The sequence below is a fragment of the Triplophysa dalaica genome, chromosome 20 (genome assembly GCF_015846415.1).
Source record: "Triplophysa dalaica isolate WHDGS20190420 chromosome 20, ASM1584641v1, whole genome shotgun sequence".
In the NCBI taxonomy this organism is placed as follows: domain Eukaryota; kingdom Metazoa; phylum Chordata; class Actinopteri; order Cypriniformes; family Nemacheilidae; genus Triplophysa; species Triplophysa dalaica.
In genome coordinates, this window is record NC_079561.1 from 10,095,186 (window position 1) to 10,106,616 (window position 11,431).

Sequence of the window (11,431 nt, forward strand, 5' to 3'; positions counted from 1 at the left end):
AATGCAAGCCAATGGGTACCCTCGCTGTCCGGTTACAAACTAAAGACAAAAGGATCAGAAAATGGTGACAGAATAATTTTTTTACGGTAAACTATTTCAATGCTTTATAAACAAACTGAATAACAGCACACCAACTACTCAAATTCTTTAAAGATACATTTTATTTTTTCCTTGTAAAACAAATTTTACAAAAATCAGAATAGTGTAATTAAAACAAACATTTATTTTGGATAAATTATGATATAGATCGAAAGGCTACAGATTAGGATGGCGATACAAGCGATAAAAATAGTGAAATGAAGCAGAGACAGCTATGAATGGTGTGCGCTCGATTAAGGTCATTTTACCATTCTAATGGCTAAAGAGACCGCTCATTTAAAAAGGCATCTATAAGCATCAAAATATTCTTAAAAAAGCACACATGAAGCATCACAGAGGTCAATAATAAGGTTTCCACTAGCTCACTTCAGACATATCACTCACTCTCAAAGATTACATCGTTGACAAAGACAGAGTCCCGCCCATTTGGCTGAGACTCCGCCCACTGCCGTCCTTCGCCTGAACATGACGCACCATGTACATGAAACCATTCCACCCATGAAAGAGGTTCAATACAACCATAGAAAAGTCATTTTAGTTCAAATGCTTAGACGGGAAAAAGCAGTTTTACTAGACTGAATCAAGAATTGACTGAACGAAAAGTGGGAGAAAGTAGCATACTACAGCTAGCCAATTTACAGTATGAAGCCATGTAGACGGACTGGAGGAAATCGCGCCACGAGTATCCAGTGCAGGTCATGACAACAAGCATATGTGCACTATAATTTTGCCTGTTATTTACCTGTTAACGTGGTGGAAGGGATGAGATCATGTGCATTAAACCAATTCAAAGGTTTTTTTGGGAGGGGGGGATTCTCTCAAATGCAATCTTAAAAATGTAAGGTGCCCTTTATCATGAAGCATAGAAAGCCTACAGTATTATCTGTATATTGTTTTGGGGGCCAATTCCACAACCTTCCTTCTTTGTTATACACTGAAGGACAACTGTAACAAAATGATTTTAGCAAAAAGATTGCAAAGCTATAATTGAAACATCGATAAATATTCATATGAAATACCGCATTTAGAGTGAAGAAAATCCCATGTTTGGGATTAGGCCAAATCATCCGTTTCTAGGATCGGTCTGAAGATACTTTACAGATTCCTTTGAGATATGGTATTTACACGCTGAGACATTAACAAACATCCAAAACACTCTTCGAGTATTATGAGAAATAAATTCTACTGCTCCTTGTTCAGAAAAACAGAAAGATAGACAAATTCACCATCAGGTAAGACCTCAGTCTTCACCTGACGGAGCCTCTTCCTCAGAAACATCGTCCTTTTCCTCTTTTTCGTTCTCATTTTCCTTCTCTTCCTTTTCTCCGTTGTCATTGTTTTCCTCCCCTTCTCCGCCACTATCGTCGTCCAGCGTCTTCTTGGGGGCGGGAGATTCTTTCCTCTTTTCCTCTTTGCCCCCATCTTCTTCCTCCTCTTTGTTGCTCTCGATATCTTCGTCGTCTTCCTCTTCTTCATCTTTAGGTGAAGCCTTCTTCACAACTCTCCGCCCCTTCGTCTGCCGTTTTCCTCTCTTCTTCTTAGGCCCTCGGGTTGCTGGGAATAAAGGAAACCAGTTGAGGTTGACACATGGTTATTATTGAAATAAAAGTATGAAGGGCAATAGTTGTGTTTTCTTTCATGATCTGATGGTGAGATTCTGGGTACCTGAAGCCCTTATCTTGGGTTTAGGTGACTTCTTTAATTCTTTGCTTCTCCTGCTGACTTTAGCGATCTTTCGTTTGGGTCGCCCGTAGTCGCTGTCATCATCGTCATCCTCCACCATGAAGTCCTCATCGCTGCCTGAGTCCTCTATAGGCAGAAAAGCAAAATATTGCTTTAGGATCAAATTAATAAAAATTTGTCAGAAATAACTACATATTAGTAAACCACTGAATATTTAGAAGTCAATATATTGCTTTTGTTTCTGTATCAATGTAGCATTACGTTTTGCAAGCGAGTTGGTCAATCTGAGATAGACTTAAAGGGATAGTTCACCCAAAAAATGAAAATTCTGTCATCATTTACCCTCAGATTCTTGAGCATACATTTCTTTGTTCTGCTACACAAAAGAAGATATTTGGAAGATTTTCAGTTACCAAACAGATCTCATTCCCCATTGACCTCCATAGTATTTATTTTTCCTACTGCGCCAATAAATGAAGGAAGAGATCTGTTTGGTTACTTAAATTCTTCCAGATATCTTCCCATGTGTTTAACCAAGCGAATACATTTAAATAGTTTTGGAACAACCTGAGGGTCAGTAAATGATGACAGAATTTTCGTTTTTGGGTGAACCCTCCCTTTAAGGGTTTTCACCCGGTACGTGTTCATGCATTCTGCCTGTGCTAATTTTTAATTGTTGGTTTAAGCACAAAAGTCAAACTGTTGTCTTTGAAGTCCATTTTTCAACCTCTTTCACCATACGAACTTGTTCAACACCAACAAGTTAAAAATCAAACTTTTAAAAACGTGTCGAGAACCCAGTCAGCCTGCTCTGAACTTCAGGAGGAGTGCACAATTAAATGTGTAAATTAAATAAAAAACACAAGAATACTAAGTTAATGCATTAAAACAACAGCCTTATTAAATATAATAAAAGGTTATAACTTCTAACACATTAGGGCCCACATTAGGGCCGATATATCCTGCAATTCATGTGCTGTTTCCTCATTGAACCACGGTTAAATGCCGAAGCATCCGAAAGCCAGAGGGCGCTCTCACACAGAAACTCTGAATATGGGACAGAAGAACGATTTACACACACACACACACAGTTCCAGGAAATGCCAATGGTGATATTCTATCGCTGTTCCTCAAACCTTTTCACGTTTTGTCATGATACTAAAGTATATGTATAATGATGATGGTTGAGGTGTCGCTTTTTCAAATACACGTTATTAACAACTCGATGTCGTAGTGATTTTAGATCGAGCAGTACTTCCTACTGATCAAGTTGTAGTTCACAGAAGAGCTGTGCATAAAACACAGGGTTTCAGAATCGATTTTGATGCGTAGAATGAGTGTAAATCTTGTCCCAGCCCTAGAACACATTAACACACTTCATAGGCAATGCTTTATTTTCCCTTTGTGATATCATAACGGCTGTACCTCCAGTGTAAGCATCACTTTCATCTTCCTCCTCCTCTTCCTTCCCCTCCTCATCCTCACTTCCTCCATCACCGAGAAGAATCTCCCTCTGTTTGGATGCAGCTTTAGTGGCGGCCTGACGCACCTGCCGGCCCTTCTTCTTCACAACCTTTACGTCATCATCACTATCATCTGTGTGTCAAAGACATGCAGGGTTACCACAAGCTGAAGGTGTGTGTGCGCATTAGCATTGATCAAAAACACACACATGTAAAAACAAAAAACAATGCAAAAAAAGAATGGCAAGACTTTTTGACTTTTTTATAAAACATATGACATTTTCATATGTCGTATGAACAAACAAAAATGTGCTTAAAAAGTCAATAAAAGCAAGCTAGTGTGTAATGAAGCAGACATGTAGTGATTATATTGGTAGTACCTGCTGGCCTTTTCCGTTTAGTTGTCACCTGCCTCCCCCTGCTGGCCTCTTTAGCATCAAAATCACTGTCACCAGCATCATCGTCATCTTCCTCATCCTCTCCATAGTCATTGTCATCGTCACTTAAGTCTTCTGGAATATGACAATGGAAAAGCTTTTTTACAGAATATTCAACAATAAACATATAAAGGTGGAATAATGCCAAAAATTAACCTGACTTACTCTTGTGGTCCTTGACTCGAGAATCGTCACTATATAGGAAAAGGTAGAGGATTATGAAATAAAATAACAGGCCGTTATCTATTTAGTACATTAAATGCAAAACCTACGCAAGTTCATTAATGTTCCAAACGAAACCCATAGGAACATGACAGTAGTGTTCAAACTGAAATATCCCTTTAACTCATGACGTATACAGAGTCAATACGATTTTATGAACATTTTACGATGTTACCATCTAATAATATTACATTAATTCAGAAAGGGTTACCTGCGTTTCTCAGGTTTCTCGGTTTCTCTTCCGTAGTCCTCATCTGCGTAAAACAATTCCAATTAAAATCATGAGTCACATTTTCCCAGCACATACAACTTAGTATCATATGTATTTAGTATATGCTTTCATACAAAGTGACTTGCAGTGCATTTAAGGCACATTTTCTATCAGTATAGGTGCTCCCTGGAATCAAACCCATGATCTCTACACCGTTCACATACTGCTTTATCAACTGAGCTCCAGTTTAATGTCATTTCGAAGGAATAAAATGTGGATGTTTTCATTACGAGATCTCACCTGCATCATCCGACTCTTGGAACTGGGCGTAGTCGACAACCCTTTTATTCCTGTACACATTGAACATACATTGCCCATTAGTAAACGCATTCAAAATGCATCTATAAATCAGTTATGACATGATTTACGCTGATGTAACTACAGCTCAATTAGGCAGGCCTTAAACGCATCATAATAGAGAATACTGGTTTTAAAATATCCTGTTTTGTCTATTACATGATAAATATGAAAACCAAACAATCTTCTGAATTCAAAAGTAAAATCAGTTTTAAATATCAGCAGATGTATTTTTTGTATTTCTATCTATTTATTCTTCCTGTGGCAACAGAGTTGTCATCACTCTTATGTTGTGTTGCTGTGGTTGGTACAGGGGGCAGAGGAGGAGACATAGGTGCCATGTTGGAGCGGTTCATTGCCATGCCAACAGCAGTGTGGAGGAACTGATCTGGAGTCAGCCAGCAGACAGGGCATTGAACTCCAGGCCCTGCAGGTCAGATTATATTCACACCCAGTCTCTTCAATCCATAAATTACACGTAACGAATCCCTTTTTATAAATAGGCTATTGCTCAACATGGTTTGAGGTTTTGGGTTGAATCCAGAAAGACTGAAATTAAAATGCAGAGTATTTAACATCAAATGTAAACGTTTTGGATACCAAACCTTTTTCTTACTTCCTGATTATAAAGCGGATTTAAAAGTCCATTAATCACGAGCACAAGTTTCCAGAAATGACTCACGTCGTAAGTGTAAAGTAATGGCGCGCATTGCGCTGGGGGAGTTTTCGCGCTGTGCGCCGTATGGACAACACGTGAAACTTCTCTCTTCAACAACACCTTAATAATATACGTTAACCGATAAATCCAAGTTTAAAATCAGTCGTGCACAGACCACGAAGGGAATCGTGTTTCCTTCATGATGTCTGGCAGGTGGTTTTGTATATTATTAATTAGCCCTGAATCGTAAACTACTATCCCGCTTTTTTATTTGACGCTGGCCGCTTGTGGTTAGCTCAGGTCCGTCTCGAGGTGTTCATAACCGTACGTTCACTATATTAACGCAAATAAATACGTAACGTTACATTTATTTAAAGGTTAAAGTCTTCGTGTTTACGATAGGTTTTGTGTGTTTTTGGCGCGACAACGTAACTGCAATAGAACTGGCTAGCAGAAAATGCGGGTTAGCCAGTTAGCAAACATGGAGACACTAATACATCTCGCTTCATGTGCGAACATACACTTACTGTAAACAAATAAACAAATATAACGCGCTTACCTAGAAGGTCTTGCCATGCTGCAAATTCGACCTTTGGTTTTCAAGCTACAACCTTTGTTTGGAGATCCGGAGGATTTGTTGCGTTCGGCTGGCTTTTGCAGCTGAATCCAAGTGTCTTCTGCCGCTTCCGAAATGCACTTAATGTATCGCGGAGCTACGAGAAACTACCACGATGCGATGCAAACTGCACAAAAGACGCGCAAATACGTGCGATCTAGAGCCTCTACTCGCACGCACGGTTGTTCTGCGTGGCTATGAAATGGAGAAATGTTCAAATGACTACAGGCCGGACTGACCTGGTTAAGCCTGTCGTCGAATATAGTAGCTAACTCATTAGCTACCGCCTGGCCTGCGAGCAGCCAGGAATCTTTTTACGAGTAAAAGTGGGATGGGAGTCTCAAGAACGCAAGATCGCAAGTCAGGATTGGATGACCACACTCGGCAACAATCTTTTACTAATGAGAGCACTGGTTATTCTGTTGATTAGATTAGATTATTTTATTTTTAAATCCCAGTTAGTCAGACGTTGTTGTTATTAACATGCCATTTACATGCAGTTTTATTTCATCGTTGTTATAGGCGTAATAAAGTTAAAAAAGGTTGTTAACGTCACTTGACAAAAGGTGCTCGTAAAGAGGTGGCTATCCTCTTTTGAAGGTGGGTAAAAAAAGTTGTATAACGTGTTTTTTGCTATGCTTGGATGCAACAGGTGTTTGATGCCTTCATATTTTTCTGCAGGTTATTTGCACAGCAATTCGTGTTAAAGCACAAACACAGACTAGTTGAATTGAATTTGGTCAGAAAGGTCATGCATGTACAGATACTAGTGACCTATTATAGGGAATACAAAGCCTGTATTTAGATGTACAACTGGTTGTCAGGTGGTGTATTTGTGCTTCAGTGGTTTTGCTAGGGGTATGGTCTGACACCATACCAATTTAAAATTTAATTGGTATTTTTAAATACCAATTTAAAAAACACCAATTTAAAATAATTAAATTATAATACAAAAATTCATAAATAATAACGATAACATCATTGACAACAGACACTTCTTTAGTCATTGAAAATCGATCGAGGCCGTGAGATTTAAGCATAACTTTAAAAACAGGAAACGAAGAAGCTAAAGATCTAATATAGTAATAAATCATATAGTAAAAATGAAGAATAAAAATTTAATGAAGAATAGCATGTAAATGCAAAAAAGACTCTATCCCAAAATAAAATATAGTTTATTGCTTAAGCCAAACCAGTAAATTTGTATTGGTTGGTACAGAAGTCATACTGTCCTTACTGTGTAATATCATGAGCTGAGACTGTGAGGTTGTTATACATTCTGTAATTATTTGGTATTGAGCAGATTCGCTTATTTAGAGTGTCACACAGTGTTACACAGTCTTACTTTCCAGAACGAGCTAAGCTGACAGCCACAATGAAGATAGAAGATGTTTTCTTAGTAATTCTCATGTTTCTGGGTCATCAGCCCTCAACCATAGATCTACCAGCACAACAACAACCGATTAAATTAAAACCATAACCTTTTTATGCAATGAAATAGGGATCAACAGTTCATCTGGAAGCTAGAATGTGTCTGTGTAACAAAATAAGTGAAAAAGTAGTGAAGCAAAATACACCGTCGCACCAGCAGATGGTGTTGAAATCCCCAAACCTCAAAGCTTCAAATTAAATCACTTTTATTGTGTTTTACTGAAAGAAAATCTTTGGTATGTACTCCAGACGGTTTTAAACATCTAAAAATACAATAATATACTAGACATACATATGACACAAAGTATACAAACAATGTAAAAAGAATATACACATGAAAGAATCTTTGAAATGAAACAGTATAAAATATATATCATACTGTTGTGTCAAACCTCTATAGATGTCTTTGTTCTGCTGATTAGCTATTTGGAAAAATGTAAAAAAAACTGACATTTCTGGGACATCATTGGCTACCATAGTAAGACAAATTAAAATGCTAGTCTAAGGTGCCCTACAGTTATTTGCTTCTTTAAAATATCAAATTTTCCATCTATGGTAGTAAACGATGCCCAAATGTCAGTTGCTAACATCATTCGTAATACCCGCCTCAATCTAAGGTTCGTTAGGTCAGAGATAAAACTGTTTCTCAGTCTCTCTCCTGAAAAGCACAAGCCTCTATTTTGAAAAGAAAGCATTTTAAAGGCGGGGTTGGTAACACCTACCAAAAACGTACTCCCTCCTCCAATCTCAGGTTTGCAAAGTCGGAGATACATGAAACACATGCTGGTGACATCTCTCAATCTAAAGTGCGTCTCATCTTAAATAGATAGCATTGAAATGATCTTGGCAACACCAACCAAAAAGTACCCCCTGTTGTCTCCTGATAAGCACAAGCATCGATCTTGAATAGATAGCATAGATGGAGGAAAGATCTTGGCAACACCAGTGCCGATCCTAGATATCTGGGGGCCCTAAGCAAACTTTTGTTAAGAGCCCTTTTCAAAAAAGTTCAAATTAGAAAAAAACATAAATATTAACTATAATGAACTATAACTATTACTCTTGCCAATACAGATCACAGATTTTAATGACATCATTCTGCACATCATCAGATTGAGGCACACTAAAGGCTATTGTCTATTTTAAAAAAGGGGAGGAGTACCTTAATTATATCCCATCCAAGTTTCTGTTACAAGGCACTTCAGAATCATTCATTGATATAAAAATAGCCCACATTACAATTGATTATTTTTAAAAGCTTGTGTAGCTTTTTTTATTCTCGATTTTACCTGTTTTGTCATACAAAGATGTAAACGTAGTTGACATAAAGTACTATCTGTGTAATCTGCCTAAGAAAGGAACAGAAGTTGACAATTTTATTTTACATTCATTATAATTCATTTGAGACATATCCAGTACCACATGTTGAAAACCTTTTTTAAATGCAATAGCTGAAGTCATTTATCATCAAAACAATTATAACTATTTCATAAAATTATCAAAAAATACATTCTAAAAGATTTCAGTGTCAATAACTCACAGATCTCATTTGTACCTTCCACAAAGCTCTGCAATGATTGTAAATGAGGCTAGAATAAAAAACACCTGAGAAAATAAATTCAGTATGGGTTATATAATTTGTCCGTTTTTGATAGACGAATGCCCCCTTAATGAGTATGTGTCATGATCCTGTCCTTCCTGTGAGTAGTTTTCTAGTTACCTATAGTTTTCTGTCCCGTGCAGGTTCATTGCAGTTCTTGTGGAGGTTTCCTTGTTCCCCTGTTCCTGTCTTGCCTATTTCAAGTGGACTTTGTATTTTTCGTAGTTAAGACATCTTCCCCCTTGTGAGAAGAGTTTCTTTTTAGTTCTTGTTTAATTTAGTTTTTGCCCCATCAGGGTTTTTTTGTTTAATAAAATGTTTGTGTTGCACCTTGGCTGTCTGCATTTGGGTTCTTTTACCATTATCATGACACTATGTTCTTGAAAGGATTTCTTCATATAAAAATGACATTTCAAGTCAATGTTCTGTGAGTTATATAATTAATGTAATGACCATTGCAGAAGAAGAGCAATACACTACTTACACATAAAGAAAGAATATTTCATTGCATAATTATTTCACAATTATAAAAGTATTATGATGTTATTGGGATACCTCAAGCTTGTTACATTTTATACAGTATTATATTACCAGTGATAGCGGCACAATGAACACAATACTACTAACATTTGATGAAATTATTTAAAGTAATCTATCTGTCCATTTTCATTACATTTTAACCATTGGACGATGAATGTCAGAGGTTAACAGATAATAGGAAGTGTTGATGTATCGCTTATGTAAATGATTGTTTTAGGGACTCAATGTCAAAAAGAAGACAAAATGTTACCTGTTAGTTTGGCAGTAAGTTCTTTTTCTGACTGTAAAAGCCTGCACTTGCTGCAATATTTAACATTACACAAAATATCATATTAATATTAGAAGTATTATATTACGTAATATAATTATATAGATAATATACGTTGGTTATATATTATATACATATTATTGAAGTTTAAAATACTGAACGTTTTTTTTCAAAATTCTATATATTAATATTGTATTCAATGTAATACCTAGAAAACATTAAGCCATTCCACATTCACAGATATATTTTTTGATAACACACATTTAACCGGCACTAAATTACTTTTTTATTAAAGAATCTAGAATTTAGTAAATTTCTCCCCTGCTTACTCCAGCTTTAATCCTCCTAGTAGCACGGCCTTGTAAACTGATTGTACTGTTTAGCTTGTTGACAAAATGTTAATATGCTCTCCTACTTTGAAGTCGCTTTGGATAAAAGCGTCTGCCAAATGAGTAAATGTAAAAAGTTATTCCATTTTCCCATGTTAATAAATAAATGTTGCTGTAGCTCAATTGGTTTAGGTTGAGCATGGTGCTTGAAAGGCCATGACAGTAATGATCTAAATCTTAGAGAACAAAAAATACCGATAAATTGAATTCTAAGTCAATCTGGATAAAAGCTTCTTCCAAATTAATAAATTACTGCAAACATGCATTTGAGAGTTTTCTCCTATTTAGTCGTTTATTTAAAAAAAACAATATCAGATATATATATCTGAAAAAAACGATTATGTGCCTTCGTAGATTTTATAAAAATAAATTATGAAAATAATATTCATAGAATTTCATCCTGTTTTTAACCAAAAAATTGAGTTAAAATAACGTAAAGATCATAGGAATAAAATGTATTAAATTGTTTTTTACTGTAAGATTTTAACTATTTTGTTTGAGTAATTTTAATTGAATTATTAAGTAAATCCAACAAAATATTATAATCTTAAACCCATTTAAATTTAAAAACCCATTTAAATTGGTCAAATTAAGTTTACTTATTTAATTACCTTGGCAGTTGATCTGTAGTTCCCAGCATGCTTTTGCATCTGACTGCATAATATTACTTATTGAGCAGTAGCTGTGCTAATGTCAATTCAGAGACCACCAGTCTTGTATGTTTTAAAAAATACCGCCCGTAAATGTATTTAATAGGTAGAATTTATTTTATTATGGTTAGTAAGTTGTACCTGAATTAAAACATTTTAGCTAAAAAATATTAGGGCACATTTATACAGGGATTTTATGAAGTAAATTCTGAAAGTTACTTTTTTCAGTGCATGCACAGAGCCATTGTGCCAGGATTTATTTTCTTAAAAAAGAAAAAAAAGATTCCCGTTAGATTCAACCACAATTGACATTGGGGTGATATCATAATTTAGAAATAATATCATTTGAATGGATACCAGAGATTTTTGTTATTTTCTGTTAATATCATTCTGCTTCAATTGGTCTCAAAATAAATCAAAATAAATTAATGAATGGGATGTCTGACTGTCAAATATTAAACACAGAACCATTTTAAATAAAGGTTAAGGCAGCTCTAACAAAGTTTTCCCCGACAGAAGATGAAAATTAAGTAACACAAAAGATTAGTCTGCCGAATGTTAACTACTTTTTAATTTAAACCTAAGCGAAAGCAAGGACTTTAGCCATGACATTCATACAGTATCTTTTGATAATTTAAGGTGTCATTCATATAATTTGTCTAGCATAAAGAAAAAAATCAAGATTACAAGTTGTGCTTGTGCCAAAAAGTTGATGTCAGCATAGTAGTAATGCTCTACGTCTGTGTTTGTTTAAGTTGGTCAAGTGTCATGAGTTAATTTGCAGATGCATGATCCATTTGGCACGCA

The 11,431-nt window shown here is 35.8% G+C and overlaps 1 protein-coding gene across 1 annotated transcript; it reads right to left on the minus strand.

The window, feature by feature from the left end:
• Positions 1 to 143: 143 nt before the first annotated feature.
• nucks1b (nuclear casein kinase and cyclin-dependent kinase substrate 1b) lies at positions 144 to 6,085 on the minus strand. The gene is made up of 8 exons (XM_056732265.1): positions 5,690 to 6,085; positions 4,416 to 4,465; positions 4,116 to 4,158; positions 3,848 to 3,876; positions 3,626 to 3,757; positions 3,208 to 3,378; positions 1,765 to 1,908; positions 144 to 1,653 (listed from the first exon to the last, which is right to left on the minus strand). Exons 1-8 carry the CDS (start codon positions 5,704 to 5,706, stop codon positions 1,340 to 1,342), a joined length of 900 nt encoding a protein of 299 aa, XP_056588243.1. The 5' UTR covers positions 5,707 to 6,085; the 3' UTR covers positions 144 to 1,339.
• Positions 6,086 to 11,431: the final 5,346 nt, after the last annotated feature.

What these genes read in the sequence shown, in the direction of transcription:
- nucks1b (XM_056732265.1), bottom strand. An exon ending in CCAAGAGTCGGATGATGCAG is followed by an intron (nt 4,159 to 4,415) that starts GTGAGATCTCGT and finishes TGTTTTACGCAG; the next exon opens with ATGAGGACTACGGAAGAGAA. An exon ending in TCGAGTCAAGGACCACAAGA is followed by an intron (nt 3,758 to 3,847) that starts GTAAGTCAGGTT and finishes GTCATATTCCAG; the next exon opens with AAGACTTAAGTGACGATGAC.